This window comes from Rhipicephalus sanguineus, chromosome 1 (genome assembly GCF_013339695.2).
Source record: "Rhipicephalus sanguineus isolate Rsan-2018 chromosome 1, BIME_Rsan_1.4, whole genome shotgun sequence".
Classification (NCBI taxonomy): domain Eukaryota; kingdom Metazoa; phylum Arthropoda; class Arachnida; order Ixodida; family Ixodidae; genus Rhipicephalus; species Rhipicephalus sanguineus.
In genome coordinates, this window is record NC_051176.1 from 206,593,084 (window position 1) to 206,614,632 (window position 21,549).

At 46.2% G+C, this 21,549-nt stretch overlaps 1 protein-coding gene across 1 annotated transcript in view; it reads right to left on the reverse strand.

The window, feature by feature from the left end:
• Nucleotides 1–683: 683 nt before the first annotated feature.
• The window catches only part of LOC119406331 (uncharacterized), a 39,112-nt gene continuing 18,246 nt past the window's right edge, over nucleotides 684–21,549 (reverse strand). The window contains exons 7-13 of the mRNA XM_037673074.2: nucleotides 21,228–21,339; nucleotides 19,028–19,107; nucleotides 13,765–13,941; nucleotides 12,518–12,659; nucleotides 6,926–6,993; nucleotides 4,201–4,623; nucleotides 684–1,694 (exon numbers count right to left, since the gene is read on the reverse strand). Of these exons, the coding sequence (XP_037529002.2) occupies nucleotides 714–1,694; nucleotides 4,201–4,623; nucleotides 6,926–6,993; nucleotides 12,518–12,659; nucleotides 13,765–13,941; nucleotides 19,028–19,107; nucleotides 21,228–21,339 (1,983 nt within the window). The 3' untranslated portion in view covers nucleotides 684–713. The remainder of the gene's footprint in view (nucleotides 1,695–4,200; nucleotides 4,624–6,925; nucleotides 6,994–12,517; nucleotides 12,660–13,764; nucleotides 13,942–19,027; nucleotides 19,108–21,227; nucleotides 21,340–21,549) is intronic.

A 21,549-nucleotide genomic window follows, 5' to 3' on the forward strand; every position in this document is an offset into this window, starting at 1 on the left:
TGTTCATTTACTTAATACATTGGTTTTCGTCACATCCACTTTGTTAGCCTGGAAGGGAGGCACGTTTTTCGCCATGTGAAACAAATGGAGTGAGCTGCACGATGGCGCTTTGTGATCAAAATGAGTGAGTGACAGAAAGATTTGAGTGGCAAGCATGTGACGCTTCCGTACAAATTCAGATGACACCGGTGAAGTTGATCGGTCAAATTGTAGCTAATATAACCTACCCATGAAGCAACGAAAATTGCACAGCAAGGACTACTTCACGCCATGAAAGTTCACACCACGCCAGATTTTCATATCATGCACATCTTTACTGTCGGCGTAACGAGCGACTACGTGCAATGAAAAAAACAAGAATGCTCGGGAACGAAGCGATGAGAAAAGAAGGGATTCAATCCTTTTCTGTCTTTTTTTTTATGGGGGGAGGAGGGAGGGGTAGAAGGAAGCGTGATTTCGGACAAAACGTTGTGCAGCTTTAAATATGGTCTGTGTTACGTGTTTTTTTTTTTTTTTAATGATGGGGGAAATAATGCGGCGTCAAGGCCAAAATATGCCGCACTAAGTGCTCGAAGTCCAACGTCACTGCTGCATGGACGGCCCTGGGAGTGCGTGGCCGTTCGAGTCCACAAAATCCGCATAGGCACTGAAGAGACCGAAATAATGCGGTACACGCGCTGCCGTTATTAGTAACTCTGGGTTCTTCGTCAAATTTATGATTTCGTTACGAAAAGGGGCAGCCACTTCGTTCTACTGAATGAACGCGACCTTGCCGTAACTGGCGACGACGAAGACCTCTCTAACACTGAATTCGGAGCTTCCGGTGGAGATTCAGTGTCATCGCTCACTGAGAGGGGCAAAGTTTGTCTGCAGAGTTGCCCGATCGCCGAGTAGTCCTTTTTTTTCGGACGACGTAGTCTAAGAGAAAGAAAGCTTTTCTCGGTAGACTCTTGCCTCGACTTCCGATGCTGCGTCGTCGCCTCTTGGCGGGAAAACTCCAGCCTCTGGTTCTGTTCTAAAAGCGCATTTACGTTACCAGCGGCTAAGCCATGACGGGGAGAGGGCGAAGTGTCGCCTGCAGCAGGAAAAACAGTGACGTCTTGTCTTGATGAAGCAAGCTCTTTTGTGCTCCGGGGCATCGCCTCAGGGACCATCGTAGAAGTATGTGGAATGTAGTAAGAACTTTGTCCATGCCTGCTTGACGTTAGCGAACCTTTGTGGCAGGATTCCCATGACGGGCTCGGTAGACTCGAAGATGTGCTTCCTGAGGACTTGTGGTTTCTTTGAGCTTCAGAGTGACAAGGTTCCTGGGGAATCCGCAAGTCTGATGGGTCACGCTCGAAATCAGTCAACGAGCGTTCTTTTCTATAGCGCCTGCTTACTTTTGACTTACAAGTAGAGTCGTAGTTTCTTTCTGTTACGTCAGACAGCACACCTCGGTCTGTCTTTTCGTGATCATGGTCACTCAGGCTGAATGAGATCCGGTGTGGGCTGCTGCGAAGGCATCCCACTTTCAAGTCAACCGTTTCGTTTCTGTCGTTGCAGCCTGTGGGCGAATCCGAACGTGCTTTTTGTAGTGGGAACGAAGGGTCCTCACTGAGACGGGTTTGTAGATCTGTCCTGTTAGAATTATCTCTACGTGTAGCACTCGGGTCACGACGATCACGGCTCTTCCAAGCGAGGTTATATGCAACCTGCGAAAAAAAAAAGAAAGAACAAAAGAAAGAAAAAAGAAATGAAATAATTCGTTAAGACGCGCCACTATTCTAGATAGACTCGTAGCAATATATTTGTCACAAAGCAGACAGAAGGAAGTTTTCGAATACGGGGCTCAAAGCGCTTTGCGTGTACTGGCTTTGGGTCTCGCAGGAGATACGAGTTTTTGAACAGCACCACGGCGGCCGGAGATGGAAGCTACGATGAATAATATTTAAAAGCTTGCACACAAGTTTGCCTTCCGTACCCGTATTCTTTAAAAATTTTTATTTAAAAGGTGCAGTGGTAATGAATTTGGTGGTACTCACCATCGATTCCGTGAGTACACGTTACTTGCCGTCATCGGCCAAGACAATCCAACTTTTGAGTCACTTGCTGCGTCAAGCCAATGCGTCCAACCTCTCAAATCGGCAGCCGATATTACAAAAACACGGCTATTTTTCGGCCAGTCTTGGTTGTGTGAGGTAGATAGGAGAAAGCGATAGCATGTACCGGCATTTGTTTATTCATAGCGTGACAGTTGCTCACAAGTCCGGCCAGTTTGGTCTTGGCCTAGAGCCGTCGCTTTGATGGGTGCCGCCATGCACGTTCTACGCAAAGCTTTTGGGGCAGGCTTTGGTAGCTCTGGGGCGTCCGCTAAATTCGAGAAATAGCGCGCCCGACGCAAAACCCAAACGGTGTCTGGGCCTCGCGCATGCGTAGTGGCTTCGACGCTATTTCTTTGAGGACCCGAAACGTTTGGAGCCCCTGTTTGAAAACTCCCTAGTGAAATTCACGTCTGTGGACGCGCGCAAATGTTATTAGCGTTTTACAACCGTGGGGCCGAATAACCTCTTCCTTCGTAAGTGCTCTTTACCACTGGTCGGCTTCCCTCGCAGATAATTTGTGGAGAACCGCGATTGGGCGGAATGTTTCCTACAAACATTACCAGCGTAAAGGATTTTGCGAATACAAGCTATTTTCACTAAGTCGTTTTCTCATATATAAATCTCGTTCCACTCTTTCTACAATAACTGCGCTATGATCAGCCATTTTTAAACACCAGACTGATGCCTACAAGGTTATAGAGATAATATAAATATAGCGATAAAAATAACCCTCATTTGCGTTTAATTTTATGTTTAACTGTGGAAAAATACCCGCCAAGAAAGAAAGAAAGAAAGAAAGAAAGAAAGAAAGAAAGAAAGAAAGAAAGAAAGAAAGAAAGAAAGAAAGAAAGAAAACCGTGCACGTAGACATATGTGCACGTTAAAAAACACCAGATGGCCAAAATTAATCCAGAGGTCCCTCCACTATGGTGTTTCTCAGTCATATCGTGGTTTTAACACGTCAAACCCTAGGATTTTTTTATCTAAGGAACTATGAAAAATATCCATTTAAACTTAATGTTCTCTAAAACACTTTTTTGACAGGTCTGCTAACTACGCGTCATAGACAAGAGAAAATTTCGGCGCTACTTGAGTTGTTATTCGCGTAGTATTCTCAATATTTTCCACAGTGCAAAAGTAATTAATAACGGACGTAATTAAGCGTCTTTTAAAAAGAATGAATTATAGACAACGATGCCTTTTTAGGTTCGTTGCGCCTGTGTTGTGTACTTTGTTGTGTTTCGTGTCTCCTTTGCGCTGGCCGTCATGAGCATGTTCCAACTAGCCCGATTTGCTACATTACCTAAGTTTTAATAAGCCCGAGACTGTCCTGCACAACACTCTTGCATTCAACTAAATAGATAGGCAAACAGCACTCTTAGAACAGCCGGAGTAGCCTTCTGATCGGGTCGCTCACGTGAATCAAGCAAAAAAGAGTCCACGATGCGTATGCACCCCCGTCTAGCCGCGTCAGGGGTCAGCCTCCAGAAAATTAAGTCACTCTATTGCCTTACTTTAATATTGCGAGATATCAACCCGTGCGAAAAAGTCGTGTAAAGCTGCAGTTAGATCGAGCGGTGTCAGTTCGACTTACAATTCCATCTGCTCGCTCCGACTGAAGGTAAATAAGTACTGTTATGCCAGACAGCGCAGTCACTCTGACCATTGTCTGTGTCGAATAACATCGCTAGGCGGCATAGGTGCACGAGAAATATAAGGTGGGTTTGTTGGGTACAGGCTGCGCGTTTGGCGTACGTGTACGTACTTGGTGAAGCTCCCACTAAGTGCTGTGTAGAATGCTGCTGTTGGATGAAACACTTGGACGTAGCAAATTGTGTAGTTGCAAGCAGGTTTGCATTTACGTCTAAAAGCCTACGTCTAAACTCTGCGTCTGGACTAGCATGACCACCACCATGCAAGAACGTGGTGGTGGTCATGTTATTTCACTATAGGGCCCGTATTCGCGAAAAAAAAAAAAGCTCCATTTAAATTGCTCGTAAGAGCAAATCCCAATGTTGGACACATAATTAACGAATACGACCAACCAATGGCAGACAGCACTTGCGAATTAAAAACCAGCATATATGGTGCAGTTTAGTTAAATGTCAAAGTGTACCTCGAGGCTGGAGGTCGACGAGGGATCATTGAAGACGTCATCCTCGTAGTCGCCACAGCAGCTTACGCGACGATCCCGTTCGTGGTCTCTCTCGAGGCGGCGCCAGTCATGCGTCTCGCCCAGGCGCCGGGCTCCACCGCTGCTCAGAGCCATCCGTGTAAATGAGTCGTCCTCCAAGCACGAGCTGTCCGACGAGGTGGATAACGTGTCCCGCGCACGTGACCAGCAGCTGCGTGGCAGCCGCAGGCCCAGAGCCACGTGCTCGCTGTCGTTGATGCTGGAACTCTCGCTGCCGTCGTGGCCCGAGGCCAGCGCCTCAGGAGCCGACCTGTGTGATGGGCTCTCGGACGAGGAGGCCAGCGAGTGGCGAGCATTCTCTCGGAAACCGTTCGGGCGACGGCTCAGGTCGGTGGTGTCTGCCATCTGAAAACACGTGTAGTGAGCATTCATGTTTTATCTACTGCTGCGTTTACGTCTGACTCACTAGTTTGGTCTTCATAAGCCTCAGTACAAGACGGCCTGATGGCCGCCGGAGAAGAGTCGCGAGAGTGCGAGCCACACGTGGATTCTACAGATTCAGCGTTTTCGTTTCCCCCGTGTTGCGCTGTTGGTAATACGATGAATTCGTAATACGGTTCGTAAAGCTTCTGCAAGCGCGACACCTTATTTGTGCTACGCTGAGGTGCAGTAATCGCTAACACTTATTGCAAGACTACGTCTGCTGATGATTCTCGTTTTCTACACTATATGTATATGCGTATGACATCGTGGCCCATATTGGCAAAACAGTTCGTACGCTAGAACAGTTCATTATCATGTCATGGTGAATCGTGAAAACGAACATATTTGGGAATGGCAGCCGACCAGTGTCAAACACATATTACTTGTGAACAGCTTTGCAATTTCGGGCTCGTGTTTTAAAGCTTTTAAAGCAGCACTGACCTCATATTTTCGAAGTTGCAGGAACTCAATCTCGCGTTTCTTAAACTTAAAAGCATGACACTCGGCAAGTACGAATACTGGAAAACATACAATATTTGACTGTTAGGTCAGCCTTGAAAATGCTGATGTGTCAATGTCAACAATATTACCAAACTCGTACTTATCGCTAACATTACGCTGAATTTCTAAGCATGACGTACTGGCGCCATTTGTCAGGTGAACTATCAGCAAGGAGGTCTAGCGGGCATTATATTGTCACGACTGAAGCAACAGAGGACAACGAAGTGGGGAACACGAGCAGCAACCACCGTTCCTCTATTAAATGCCTCACTAAACACGAAATTTGACCGTCGGCGTCCCGCATCGTCAGCGGCGTCTCGCGTCCTGTGGCGTCGGGGACGAGTGGTGCAAAAAATCATAATCACGGGATGGCGTCATATGGTGACGTCAACGTGACGTCACAGATCGCAAAATTTTAAAATTCTGGTTTGACGTAACGCCACATACTGCCGCTGTAGCGCCCTCCTTTGGGCGGCGAACAAAACCAAAGAGCGCGCGACCTCAAGAGAAAATAAAGACGGCGCTTCGCAGTGGCACGTGAAGCCATGGCTCGTGTTCCCTGCTGGCGTCGATTCTGGTTCAGCCGTCTCGTTCCTTCTCTCCTGTGGCATAAGCCTACATCGTCATCACATGACATCGTAACTTGGTAAAAGGTGGGCTGACCACGGAGGCAGTGCAAAACTAGGTGAGATGCCTCCGATCCTAGAGGCAGTGCGAAACCACGCTAGGTGCACAAAACTTTCGGAGGGTGGCGGGGCAGGATAAATACATCTAAGGAGCCTATATGACCGGCCGTTCATGTAGGCTCCCTAATACATCGACCGGGAAGAAAAAGAAAATGGCTTTCCCCTTCGAGTCGTCTTAGGTGAGTGCATAAGGGACCCTGTGATTTTTGTTTTAGCCCACTAGAATCCTTGCTTGTATTTCACCTGACAAGTGAAGCCAGTACTTCATGGTAAAAACAATTACTTTTTGACAGATGTTGTGACCGTATAAAACAGGGTGCAGCGCTATCCAAAATCACCAGAAAAAAAAAAGCGTGGCGTAGCTTCCACTAGTGGCGAAAGGCTAAAGACACAGCGGGGCTGATTGGTACCTAGCTGGTCGTGGTGTTTCGAGGTTATGCCAAAGTACTGAATCATCAATCTGCATGGGGCTGTTCCAAGTCTCGGTAAAGCATATCAACGTGGCCCTCCGCAGCAGTTGGTCGTGGTTAACGTCCGCAACGTGACCCTGCAGTGACCTTACGTTGAGCAAGACCAACGTAAACTCGTCTTCCCAGACTCCGTCAAAGGCGGCCCGGCAAGCTCGGCTAATCGTCTCGTCACGACTGGCGGAGCAGAGCGGTTGCGCGCAGTGTCGAGGGGGGTGGGCGGAGCCAAGCGCAGATGCGCGCGGTGACGTCACGGCGCATGCGCAGTCGCGCACAGCTGGCAGGAACTCGGCCAAGCGTGTCTGGGCTCACGAAGCAGGGGCGTAGCTATGCACAGCTGCGCCACCGGTTGCTAGGCAACGCGCGGTGACGTCATCGCTGCGCGGAGTTTTTTGTTCGCGACAGTCGGGCCAACGCTCGGCTTAAACAGCACCGCTGTTACAACTCAGAATCCGTTTCAGTGCGGCCGCACGCAGAACGAATGAAACACATTGGCGCGTACAGCCGGGTGGGGTGGGCACTCCGCACAAATTGAGGACTCATAGGAGTAAAATTTGACTTGCATCGTACCTGATTCATTGACGAACCCAGTGCAGCAGCCGCATCGGTGCGAGCCTCGCCTAAAGCTGAGCTGATTCCTGCAAAGGGAAGGATGGAGTAGTGACATTGATTTTTGAATCAGTTAAGGAGTATGTTTACAGCCCGGAAGAGGAGGCCTAGTAAAAACCAATAAAATCAAGTTATAGGGATTAACATGCTTAAACTGCACAGTACAGGTTATGAGGAACGTAGCATTGGAAGGCTCCATTATAATTTTGGCTACCTGGGGATCCTAGAGTGCAGCTAAATCTAAGTACTCTATGTATTTTGTATTTCCCCCGTTCGAAATGCGGCCATCGAGGCTGAATGGGAATTGAACCCGTGAGCTTGTGCTCAAACTCTTAGTCTCTTAGGCGTATATTAGCTGTCTTGTTATCGCTGGTGCTCGCCAGTCACCGATTACAGTTCTGAGAGCAACAAAATCATGTCGGCATTTTAAATGCGAAGCATTTCTTAGCGAACCAAAGGCACTTTGAGCGTTTCTATCTATCTATCTATCTATCTAGCCGCCTACGTCTGGGTGCTCTCGTGATCACCTCCTTAACTTGGCGAGACCAAAATTGTCGTGGGAGAGTAAGAGGGCTTGACGAATATGATTGTCTGGGCGTGACATGAATAATATGAAAATCCTGTCGCGTACGTCGTCAAAGCCTTTCCTCCAGACACGTGTGGCACGTACCCGTATACCACGGGCCGCGGTATGCAAGTATGCGCCACAGGTGATTGACAGTTTATATCTACCCAGGAACGGCGAGAACAGACTTGGTAATTTAAATGCGAGAGCGTTAAGGAAAACTGACATCGGCAGCTTTGATCCGACGAATGCAAAGAATAAAAATCAGGATCCCAGCAGGAATCGAACCCAAGCATTCTGCGTCGAAATCAGGTATTCTACCGCAGAGCCACGCCAGGTCTATAAACTCGTTTGAAAAAACAGCCTATGCAGGCGTAATGTCGGTGAAACGTCATTTGTGGTTGTGGTGCTGGCTATCTAATTTTACAAGAAAGCAAGAAACACTACATATGTACTCATATTATACAGGCGTCATTTCGGGTTAACTTCAATTGTTGTTCCAGTGTGGGCTCCACTTTTATAGCAGCTTAATAAACATTGCATTGGTATTCTTATGATTCAGCAAGCTATATTCAAGCGTGTCCCGACCCCGGAGGAATACGCTAGTAAAATTTACGTACGATATTCACACCATCGCACCGTAAAGTGCATTTCATTTCGATAATACTGATGTCTGTACTCTAACGTGAGTGCTGAGGTTACGCCAGACCATAAGTTACCCTTTAAAGGGACCGATAGCAGGTCAGAACGTATGATTAGACCGTGAAATATAGCAGCCTATTCCAGCATCCGGGCTGTAAGTAGGATTTATATTTTTAAACCGTGTTTAAAAGTAACGAACAACCGGTATGTCGCGTAGCCTAGGGGAAGAGCCTTGAAGGTGGATTATAGAGTCGATCACTTTGCTTTGAGTAGTCACATAGTCTGATGCTGTCATGCGCGCTATAATTAGTCCTGAAAATTAGAGTATCTATGTTATTATCTCTCCCCGATCTATTTTGTGCTGCTTACAAGGTAAAAGGAGTTGTAGGGCGAGAAACGGCGCTCACGAACCGCTCTCGCGCTCTTTGCAGCATGTGCTGTCACTTGGGTATACGGCTTCATATGCGCCGCAGATAGGACAATTCTGATTAAAAATGTTTCACGGCGTTTTCCACGTTACCATCCCGTGATTAGACACTCTCACCGGCAAGCTTTGCGTTGAGCTAAAGAAAATAGGCCCCGTAAAAATTGGTTGTCGGTCCCTTTAAACGCCAGTGTAGTAGACGTGCCTGGTAAGCCCATGAGGTGCACACAACTGCTACACTTACAAAAACACGTCGATGTATCTCGTAACGCTTGGCTCAAAGCCAAATATGCAGCATGGACAGCTACTCGCTGACTGCTTCGCATGAAACCGATTCTCACAAGGCGTGGGATTCGCCGAATTTTTTTTTTTTCGCCCTCAAACACAACACGAGAACAAACCACTGGATATAACTTAAATATATAAGTTATGTGCATAAGGAAATTCACGAATGTCTCGATATCCTGTCAAGGAATGAATCTTGGAAATCATACATCTCATACATCGGATACCCCCCATGGCTGCTTACGCAACCAATTACACTATTTCTGCGTTACTTTCCCTTTCAGCGAGCCTTCGAATGTGAAATATCTATTCGCATGGCTCTTACAAGGGCTTCTTTAGCGAAAATTTCTTCGCTCGGTCAGATCATTTAGAGCACGGACTTCAAACCATTCATTTGTTTTAGTCACCTCAGATCAATAAATGATAAGTTAATCAGCGAACAGTAGTTAATTATGAACACGAATGTGCTAATTAACCCGTGTCGCGAAACAGCCGATCCGGAGATCCCCAACTTTTAATTGGGCTACCCCTAAATTTCAACGTGTCCCACCCCCAAATTTCTATTGGGTCACACCGAAATTCCAGCGTGGCCCACCTATAAATTCTAAATGGTCCAGCCTCGATTTCCAATTGACCCATCCATAGGCGTGAGCAGGGTTCTCCATTAGTGGGGGCCAAATTTCAGCGCAGCGCCGACGACTTCTTATTATGCTCAGCAGCCCCAGAGCGGGCTTCTCTGTACATAGGCTCTTAATGCGGGGAAGTAAGCTTTTAAAGTGGCTCGGCGAAAACGGTTTTCTCCGTGATAGAATAATTTATGTTGTTATTGCTACTGTTTGAATTGTTACTTATCGATTCTAGAGCTACCGATCATCTAAACTTATCCTTTTAAAACTATTAAATGTCTTAACTTCGACCGAGCCGAGCGTGCCGCGAACGCCAGTGGGGACTGATGTCACCTATTGACCTGGCAATCCCATAGTACATGCTTTTGGGCTAGTTTTGGTACATTCAATGAAGTAATAGCGCTAAGAAGACAGGGAAGACGACAGAACCCTGTCGTCTTCCTTTGTTCCTGCCTTTTCAGCGCTATGGCCTCATTGAATATACTGTCAATCCCCATCATGTAATAAACGTTTGCGACCACTTCCTCGCTAATTACGACTTCTGTGCAGGTAAAGGCATTACACATTTCGCATTACAGATTTTATCGGGGTACTCTTTAAAGAATGTTTACGCATTGAGACCGTAGCGCAATCTATGTCCGAGTGAGTAAACCCGAACAGAGAAAATGCAGACAAGGTCGATAGGAGCGGCAGAGAACGAGTAGAGATAGCGCAATATTGCCACTGTGCTGTTGAAAATGGGCACAGTGCAGTGTTGGCTGCAGAAATAAGCGTCATTTCTGTCTCAATCACTGTTACTACTACAGTTCAGTGACTGCGAGACTATTGCGACATCGCCGGCAACAAAGCGCGGACGAAACTGCCCGCTCCGCCCATCAAGTTAATTCAGTGTACGTATGAGCTGTGGTACAGTCCTTTTGCTGCGGCGCGACCGTCGCGTAATTGTTCGTCGAAGTGCATTACGACACTGAAGTTCAGCGGATTGCGCAAGTTCACCGGCTGCACTCTATTGACCCTTCGGAGTATGGGCGTCACCCGCGACTGGTCAATCTCGACATCGTGGATACAACTTCGCCGTGCCTCTTGTGGCTGGATGTCGCTTTCAAAGCGTAGACTGTTCTCGGGCCGTCATAAGCGGGCACTGCCTCGTGAACCTTTGTGACTGGGGTGGTATCATAGTACATATACCCACCCACTGTCTTTCTTTCGATGATGTTGATGATGAAAGACAGCCTGTATGGGACGGTTTAAGCCGGCTCTATACGACAAACCGTACGCGGAAGAAAACAATAACCACAGGCTCGACAATCTTCCAAACACGAAGGCAACATTGCCCTGCAACACGGACTCTGCGACTACGTTTGCACTGTGAACGCTGTTCCGTTATCATACCTATCGCTTCCGGTTATTCCGTCGTCCAGTGTACCGTAGCAAACCAGGCGCGACTTGATAATGTGCTCTGCATTCCCTTTTTCTCCCCCCTCTTCTTTACAAACACCAATAAAATAGGTCGAAAAATAACTATCGTACAATGACGAAAACAGCGAACAAAAGGGAAGCCCGTGTCACGTACACGAAATAATAATTTTTCTTTCTCGCTTGACAGGTCTGTCTCTGTTACAGTCGTACCAACTCGGACCCATTTAGAAAGCTATATTGCATCATCACGAACAACCTCGCGAAAGCAAAATGAATTTGAGTCGCCAACATTTTGATGATGCCTTTGGAGGTTTTCGTGATTCCGAGGTCAAAAAACGAGTAGCGAGTTTGTTTTTCGTCTAAGTCATCATTCCTTTCAAGCGCTTACGTGTCCTACTTTGCTACACAATCAAGTCCACCCTTGTAAACAGACAGGCTTCTTTTCTGCGCTTGAAAAGCGAGACCTCATGCGCCACGATATCAGTTTTTGAAATCGTATGTTAAAATAGTTTTTATTTGCGACTTCTTTTGAGTACTTACTGCAGCCATATGAACAAAATTTCAGCTAGAGGTCGATGCCCTTGATCTTAGTTGATAGAAATACATCATTAGCTGGTAATGGGCCATATGTGGGATCAACATAAACAATGCCGAACAGCCGTCAGAGCTGATGGTTGGCCCCGAAGTGTGACAGAGAGATTCTTCTGTTAATAAACTTCCAAAAACTTCCCCTGAGCACACGTTAAGAAATCCGAGGTGGACGAAATTAATCCTGACCCCTTCACTGCAGCTGCCTTCAAAACCTGTTGGACTGCCGTGAAGGCACACCGTAATCACTTCGATGGCTCATGTCGACATCCCATGGCGATTGCTAAATAAATACACCAAGGACCCGCTATTTTTAAAGTGACGAAAAATAAATCTTGATGCCTTTAGCCTTAGTTCAACACGGGTAAAACAAGTGAAAGAAAGGACTTACGGAAGACTGTTCGTAACTGTTTGACTTCAAGAAATGGCACTCTCGCAAGTCGAACATTCCATGCAGCCATAACTGCACGCGGCATTCTAGAAAACTTACAGTACAATATTAGGACCCTCATCCGTTACTTTTTTTCTTTTTTCGGGCATTATAGCTTCATTTTGCTTGTTCACTTTTACGTTGCGACCATTGTTTCCGAATGCCGGATATTCTCCAGTCAGTGGAAAAACGCCTTGTGAACTGAGCGCTTCGAGATATTTTCAGGTTGCACGGGCAACGTGGCATATTGACACTTCGCGAGCAGCTTCAATGTGCTCGTGCTTGTCGCGTCACGTGTACTTCTTAAGAAATCGTAAGTACTCTCGTGTTTAACTGCATACCTGAAATAATCAGCTATGCCCACTGACACAGTGCCATGCCCAGTTTCTCCTAAAGCCTATGTCTATCAGACTTCGTCAACCACAGCACTGACGAACCCGCTTTGTTGCATTCGTTCATTCAGTAGATTAGAATGCAATTTCTTAAATGATAAAGTCGTGATTATTATGGCTCTTAAGCCTCTTCAGAAATGTTAGTATACCACGTCGCATGCTTTCTGCGTTCTTTAGCTCACCATGAGACGCGAATAGCCGCAGCAGTTCGGAGCGCAGCTTGTGCACAGTCTCCATGAGCTGCACCGATGGCCCAGGACCTCGCTCCACAGCTGGCGACGTGGAGCTTATGCGGAGGCCGCTTTTGCTCACGCCTTCGTCAGACTGGTGGAGTAGGAGTAATCAAGTGTTAGGCGTGCGCCCATGAGATTCAAGCGTTTTTTTTTAAACCACAATAATTTCATGCATCTATAAATAGAGCGGCGAGGCGGTGGCATACATTTGTGGCGGACCTGATATCGACAGGGGGCGGTGGGGCATACATAATATAAAGGGCGGGGGTGTGGGGGGGGGGGATATATTTGTGGCTGATAGGAAATATTGAATGCGCGCTTATAAAAAATTCTAGGCCTGTCTTTCGCGGAAAACTACGTGATCGTGCATTCAGACATGTCATCTGGTAGGTTGTTCAGGTAACCGTGTTACTGCTCGCAGAAATAATAAAATATGTCTGCATATATTTGTAATCTGATTACTGTTATTTAATTGGGAAGATAAAGTGTAAGTTTACCGCTCCGAAAACATCGACAGCTTCATTATCACTATGGGTACGCTGTAGCGAGAAACCTTCAGTACTTTTTTTAGTTCACTTGAAAGGTGATCTTAGGGAACTAAATTCACAAAGCTTTTCGTGCGCTAGTGCTCGTTTCCATTGGACAGCCGACTTCGCTAATACGTCCAACATCAAGGTTGGCTGAAGTTCCTGTTTACGAACTAATCTAGCGTAATACGTTATTGTGAATATGAGCCTCGGTTTAGCTCATCCTTATGTAGACGGAACGGCAGTGCGGTATACAATGGGTCTTCTGCATCGTATGTCGACCACCTGAGGCCAACTTGAGCTACTCCGCACATGGCGAAATTGCAGAAAGCTCGCAAACTGGCGCCGAATGCACTGCCGCCCAGCTGCTGCGCCGCTTGATGAGTGCCCTCTTACGACCGGTGGCACCGCCAAACGGCCACTGATGGCAGCGTACGTAGTTCTATGGTAGCGTGGCCGAGAAGTATTTTGATTAGTGAAAAGTTATTAAAAGGCACATACTCCTTTACTATAGGCGCGCTTTGCAGGGACAACTCTGTCGGAAAAGTATAAGCAACAAGAGACGAAATAACAAAGCCATTCAGAAGAAGCTTGAGCGGTACTCTGACCACCGGAACAGATGGCAATATTGCATTGAAAACGTGAGTAAGCGCATCGACAAGGCCTTACGTGTAGGCTTCGAACAGCGCCCAGTACTCCGTCGCTAGCGGAGCGCAGGGTCCGTAGTGACCTGGAAGGCTTGATGGCACCACGGCCGGCGGAGGCCAGCTCACACATAAGGAGTTCCCTGCGAAGCTGACACACCTGGCTTGAGCGTTCCGCAACAGCGGCCTCCAGGAGCTGTGCCTGCATAATAACGAATGGAATTTAACGCAGCACAGAGGGCGACGCCGACTGGCCACCACTGGCGCTGTCATTATGATGTTTCTGAGAAAATTAAAATGAGAATAACGTGCATTCATATGCTAAATCAGATAGCAACCGAGAATTTTATAAGTCTACTAGTCAGGTTAGGCTGGTTCAAGGGATTCTGACCTCGTTTCCTAAATTTAGAGACTACTTGCAAATGTGTGCAATTGAAATTGACTGTACGTAAGGGCTAACCTGTCTGTAATCGTACGCAAATGCGCATGCTAGCAGGCGCGCAATGGCTTTACGTACACATAGACTTCTACGTACACACGTAAACAACGAGCATGGTAATAAGCACTGAACGCGTATACAAGCATAGGTCGGCAAGCTCACTCATTATTCGACTCACTCAGACTCAGATCAAGCCGCAGTCTGAGTCTGAGTGAGTCCGGGTGAGTAATATTTCGGTGAGTTTGAGTCCGAGTGAGTCTGGTTGAGAAAAAATTTAGTGAGTCCGAGTCCGAGTGAGTCCGTTTGAGAAAAAGATCACAGCATATCCACGGAGTGAATGATGATGAGTGGGCGAAGCTGCGGAGGTTCATCGGTAAACCGTGAATCTTCCGTGAATTCTGCCCAGTACATCATCACCGACGTGAGATCGGGCGCGTGTATACTAAAGGTTCGATGAGTTATGACGACTTGCAGCTGACTTTAATTTTACATGTACGCTGTGAATTTTCATTGTTTAGAAAACCATTGCTTTAGAAAACATCTGGCGTCTTTCGTTAAGCAGCTGGCGTCTTTTCGTTTTGCTTTAGAAACATCTGGCGTTCTTTCGTTTTGCTTTTAGAAAACATCTGGCGTCTTTCGTTGGTTTATTTCATCAATCAACGGCGTTTCGAACAAAATTTTTATTGTTTAATCACGCACAGGAGAAATCTCACCAGGCACTACCTTGGAGGTAAACAATGGCTGCTAATGGGAATGAGAGACAGAAGCAGTCGGCTTTTAGCTAACACTTACACTTCTACTTCTACTAACGTTTCCTACTGGAACATGTCAATGGCTGCTAATGGGGAATGAGAGACAGAAGAATTCGGCTTTTAGTTAACGCGCACGCTGCGAATTTTTTATTGTTCAACAACGCACAGGAAAAATCTCCCACCGGCACCACCTTGGAGGTCAAGATCTGGTACTAGCGTTACGACTGGTTACGCACTACGACTACGACAACTACGAGGGACGAACGAGTGCCGCCTTAAGGAGCTTCGCCCCTAAAAAGTTTGGTGAGGTTGAGTCCGAGTGAGCCTAAACGTACAATATATTTATTGAGTGAGTCTGAGTGAGCTCCACATTTTTTTGCCGACCTATGGTTCTATATACACAACTTCAGCATTGCAATCAGCCTTATATCGCTTCACGCTTATACTCCCGTCGCCTCACACATACTTCAAAGCACTAGCGCTCATACACCAGCTTAATACTTAGTGATCAGAGGCGTGAGTTAAGGAGGAAGCGGGGGGGGGGGGGGTTCAGGGTGTTGCTAAGACACCCCCCCCCCCGCATAATCCTTCATAGGAATTTCTTGATAAAAATATCTCATGTGAGTCATCTGTTTCAATAAAAATGTCATTACTGGATTGTAACCACTGATAACTCCTTTTTCATGTTGCGAGATCAAAAGTCGCGAAGTAGAGCAACGATTATGTGAGATATTGGTGTTAAAGAGCATTGAGATCATGCTCGAAAAAGCCAATTATATGCTAAAGGACTCATGAGTCGACTCACTCAGACTTAGATAGGGCCGTGAGTCTCAGTCCGAGTGAGTCCGAGTGAGTAATATTTCGGTGAGTTTGAGTCCGAGTGAGTCCGGCTGAGAAAGAATTCCGTGATTATGAGTCCGAGTGAGTCCGTTTTGAGGAAAATTTTGGTGAGCATGAGTCCAAGTGATCTCTAAGGGCAAAATATATTTCATGAATGAGTTTGAGTGAGCTCCAAAGTTTTTGCCGACCTATGTATACAAGATAGGTCACCTTTGTTTCCGTTGGCCGTTAAGCTTTAAAACTATAGAAATCAGCGGTGGTCCTCCCGTATACGCCATAACAGTTGTGATACCTAGCACATCCTCCTTGAAATGGCAGCCATGAAAATACAGGATGGTGAGTGGTGCCGTGTGTGCGGAGCCCCATCTCTCTCTTTTCTTCTTCTTTTTATGCTTTCTTAAACCTCACGCACTATATAAGCATGCCAGAGCTATTCACAATAATCACACTTTTTTGAGTACGAGAATAATTAGCCAAATCTTTAGTGCTACTTCACTTATGGCAGAGATAGACTCTGACGAATATCACTTCCATGGAGTGTTCGCTTTTAAGACCATAGTTAGGCAAAATGAAGTTCGTTTATGCGCGTATCTTACGGACACGGTGATCATGAACTGCTACTAATTAACTTGGATGCATATGTGAAGCCTCTTCTGGTTAGCTCTATTTTTGTCGTAGAGATATTTACTTTTTTCCGAACGTTTAGTATGTTTCTGCGTTAGTTATATACACGCCTGTGTTAGATAGCCGGCTCTAATGTGCACAAAGACAACAATTCGGGCAAAGCTACGCGCCCGGGAAAGGTGTCTACAATTTGGCTTGTTAAGGGTCGAGTTGTCTAGTGGCGGTGATAAGCGTAGCCCTAGCACCAATAGGGCTCATCAAGGTGACAAACTGGCCCCTAGCCACGCGATGACAACGGGGCTTTCTTACAATCACCCGCGGCGTTGAAGAGTAGCCATCCAAGAGACACAGGGGGAGTATACGAGCTTTTCTTCCTTACAGGCTGCTTACTATAGGGTCATTCCATGCCAAATCATCCAGCGTTTTTCCGACCATCAGAAATATGGCTGAAAAAATTTCCACGTTTTTCTTGAAGTTCGAAACTCGTTCTGCTCGTTTATTTCTGTTGCCAAAAATTTTCCCGCCTATTTGTGAGAATCTGTAGTTTTGCGCCGACTGAGCTAAATGGCATCAAACAAGATTTTTTTTCAAAGGATGTTTATGGGATGCACTCGATAAAAGGATATTTCCGGCATGCTAATGAAGCGATGTAACTGTAAAAATAATGATTTATTTATGTATATCGATTCTTCGAGGGCTTTTCGCACGAGCAAAATTGAACAAAATTGCAAAGTTTCATTTTTTTTTCCAGGAACGAGGCAAACTCAAAGGGTAGAAATAAATTATATACTGGCGGCCTGTTCGACATACTAAAAAAGAAAAATAATTTAATCGCTGAAGGCGTAGCAGATCGTCTGAAAAAAATTGCGAATTTCACTTTTTTTGAGAAAAGCTCTGTATTCAGCGTCAAAAAACTTGCCTTGGTGGCCGGAATAAAAATATGCACGATACTTCATTTGAAAGCGCTATGTATTAGCTGAACATAGGCAAAGTTACAAAAGGTTATTTTTTTTTAACTTGAGAAATATCTTTTTTGAAATTTTGTATCTCCACCAGGTTTTCGCCGACGTAACTCAAGCGGCATGAAGCACTCGCAACGGCAATCTTCAGCCCATGCCCACTGACCTGGGATCCAGACGTCAAACATGGTGCTGTCTATAAAGCAACCCCATTTCCTTTTCCATTGATTTATATACAGCACCATGTTTGACGTCTCCATACCAGGTCAGTGGGCATGGGCTGAAGATTGCCGTTACGAGTGCTTCATGCCGCTTGAGCTACGTCGGCGAAAAGCTGGTGGAGATACCAAATTTGAAAAAAAAAATATTTATCGAGTTAAAAAAAAATACCCTTTTGTAAGTTTGCCTATGTTCAGCTAATACATAGAGCTTTCAAATGAAGTATCGTGCATATTTTTATTCCGAACACCAAGGCAAGTTTTTTGATGCTGAATACAGAGCTTTTCTCAAAAAAAGTGAAAAGTGAAAAAAGTTGATTTGCGATCCCGACCCTGCGATGGTGGCTGCCCAGCGAAGCTGTTGAAAACTAACCCTACAACAACTGACGGGGGTTATGCGGTGGTTAAAAAAGGCGACATGTATCATTTTCCCAATTCGGCAGCATGGCACTTGCGTCTTCTTTCTGCATTCTCCGCTCCACGACATACGCCACCCCAGCCAGGGGGAGGGGGCGTTTTCAGAAGCATATACACAATTGTTTATTTTATTACGTGCACCACTACTTATCACTGTTATTATTAGGAACTAAGTGCTTGAAGCCTGCTTCACTTCCGCCGCGAGTCAGCCCAGTATTGCACTATCTCCGAAATTGGCCCACGTGCACGTTTTTCTTTTTTTTCTGTAGTGAGGACGACAACGCAAGAAATCCCAACTAGCTAGATGCTAACAGCTTCGCTGTGAAACATAATAAAAGGCTGTTCTTTTGTTAGTCGACACGATCATGTGGAGTGCACAAGGTTTTTCAAGGTCACGCCCCTAGTCCCATTTTGTCTGCTCAATGCTATCTAAACAAGGGTCATTCTGACTACAATATATCGCGAATGCATCATAACAAGCACGTGGCAAGTGACTTGCTTGCTCGAGTTTACCGTTCGGCGTCACGATTAGTAACCTTAGTAACACTAATGCATATACTAAAACAGTCGTGGGTCTCCTGGAAGCGCGACTATACATACACACAAACTAAAATCGTACGTATGGACGTCCAGCACGCTAGAACACGTGGCTTCAAATTGCTAGCGTAAGATTCTTGCCAGGAGGCTTCCCCGGTAAAAATCTTACGCTAGTAATTAAGATATTATACATATCTATCACAAAAGCTGCAAAAACGTTGACGAATAGAAAGCTGCATATTTCTTACGGCCATGGCGGCCACGCAAACGAGTTCAAAGCTCTCCTGTGTCCTGTAGCCACATGGAGCCAGCCGCGCACCCGCTCGGCTCGGCGCCAGGGGAGAAGCTTCCGCCGTTGTCACAATAACGCTGCTCGTCGCCCACGTGATGGCTGTTTTCTACCGCCAGTGGAGAGGCGGCTACCGACGGGCAGCGGTGTGGGGGATCGCCCGACGCATTCCGCGCGCGTTCCCGGCATGCTCGGAAAGAAGATCGTGCATACCGACTGTAGGAGCTGCTCGGAGAGCTGTTGAATGCGCGCCAAGCCGTCTGCATCGAGCCGCATCAAAGACGTCCTCCGGCCTGAAATAGAAGCACAACAGTTGGCCACGCCGCCCGCCTTGCCGTCGCGTGCACCGAGCTACTCTCGGCACGAGGCAGCAAGACACTTTTTTCCCCTCCTCATTCGTCGTGCTGTCACCATCGCTTGACCGAGGTGGTGATTAGATAGCTTAGGAAGCATTGCTCATTGAGTTCAATATGTCTTTTTCTTCGCGCGCAAATAAGAAATGTTGGCACTGCTGACTTACACAATGAATACCGCTTGTTACTTTTGCTACACAGTGTACATAGAATAACGCAGGTAGCCCTTGTTGCCCCCTTTCTTTTATGGACAGTTCTCCGAAGAGCCTTTTCGAGCCAAGCGTTTCTCGATGACCTTGCGCATGCTGTGTTGCTTTAAAAGAGAGTAATTGACTCTTCCATGGACCAGCACTTTGACCGCCGGTGCATGAGCCATATAAAAACACTGTTTGAAATCACTCCACTCTGAGCGTTTAGGAATTGTTTAAAAAAAAAATACTGCTCTGTCCGCGCCTTGAACCAATATCTACGCATATCAGCTTCTGACACGATCACAAAGGAAGAAATAAAGTGTATAATCTATCGCAAACGGTTAATGATACCTGTGTTCGTAGCGCTGCAGAGCCGTGACTGTTGTATACCTTGGGCAAAACGAACTATAGGGCAAAGCTGCGTAACAGGCAGAACTCTTCGCAAATTCCCATCGCACTTCGTATTAACTTTTATATTTCTTATGAGATTGCTATAATATCTTGTTTTCTGTTTTTACTCATTTGCAACCATTAAGGTTCAGTGGAATCAGCAGTATAACCACACGCATAGCTTCTTTGCACAAAATGACACCACTGCGGCTTTTTAAAAATTTAGATAGCAGTTGTGACCTCACAAGAGTATGTCTGCCCCTTCCGCTGCGCTTTCATCAGATCATCGACAGGAGCTCCCTCTGTGTCTTCATTTGCATATTGCACTCTGTAACCAAATAAAACAGCATTCTAATTCCAATCTCTTCTTCCTCAGCTTCACCTCACGAGAGAGTGAAAAAAAAAATCATCCGACACCGCTCCCGGGCCAATGTACTGTATGGAATTGGACGCGCAAAACGCTGAGCTATAAGTCGCGTTTAGCGCTTTGAAGCATGCGCGGAGTTTTGCGTGCCATGTGGGCTCTGAAAGTGGTCGTGATTGCACAAGTATCATGGTGGCTGCCGGAGGCATACATATTTTTAGGTATGGAGCAGCGTTCGCCGCCTTACGTGCTACAGACGCAAGTACGTTGCGGAACGTTGTATATAGTGTACATCCTACGAAGATGTACACAGATTTATCATGCGGGAACGAAAATGTAACCAGAAACTTCACGGACAGGATGCCATTTAATGTCGAACCTGGTCAAGCCAAGAAAATCGATCAGTGCAGATCCAGCCATCTTGCCCACGGATTCCAAAATCGCCCTACATTCTCAGAAACTGTGTGCTCTATGCGCCTGCAATTTGGAATCCAGCGCCCGCATTCACAAGAATTTCTTTCGAGAACAAAAGCTGTCCAGTAGTGACAGTGAAGATACTATCAGCGAAGGCTGTCGACCAATCAGAAAAAAAAATCATATGAACAAAAACCTTTGCGAGTTTCGTGAGTGTGGGAGGAAGCGAAACAGGCAAATGCATTAAGCTTTCTCTTAATGGCTAGACCAACTCTCGCGTTCGCTTTCCGAAAGCTTGCATATTTCTGGAGTACAATTTTCTGGGCTTCTGAGGTCCTTTAGCAGCACCACTTAACTTTTAATGCCATAGTGTTGGTGCTCATTGAAGAGACATGCAGTGCTTGAAGTGAGTAGGGAGACTGCGTAAGCGTGCTTCTTCGCTCCATCCCGTGATGTGTGTTTAACATTAGGTTTCAGGATAGTAGCAAGAACTTCGTGAATGGCTCTTGTATCCGTGCGAAAATGTCTCCCTCGCCGAGAGCGATTGCCGCCGCGAGAAAACGCTTGATTGGGAAAGTGAAGGAAAACTACAAGCTATATATTTTGTTTAATCCTTTAGTATTGCCGTGCCAATTAAGGCTTCGGGAAGTTACGGAAATGATATCTGTTCGAGCATTTAGATGAATTAAAAGGCTACCTACCGTCAGCGTCGTTGTTGTGAATATCAGTGTTCACTGCCTGAAGTTCTTTGACCTTGTCGACGATGTCCCATATTAGAGCCGCCTGCTCCTGGCTATGCGAGCGGATGGTTTCCTGCAGGTAAGATCAATGCGATAAGGTAATCCATACTTTTTGATAGAAAAAGAAAGGGATTCATGATACAAGACGGTAGACATGCAAACAATACGGACACAAGAGAGAAGTCTTGTTTGCACGACTAGCCTTTATCATGAATCCCTACCAACTAGCTCAGCTTCCTGTCATTTTTAGGGATTCATAACCACGCGCTTATGCCTTGTTGGT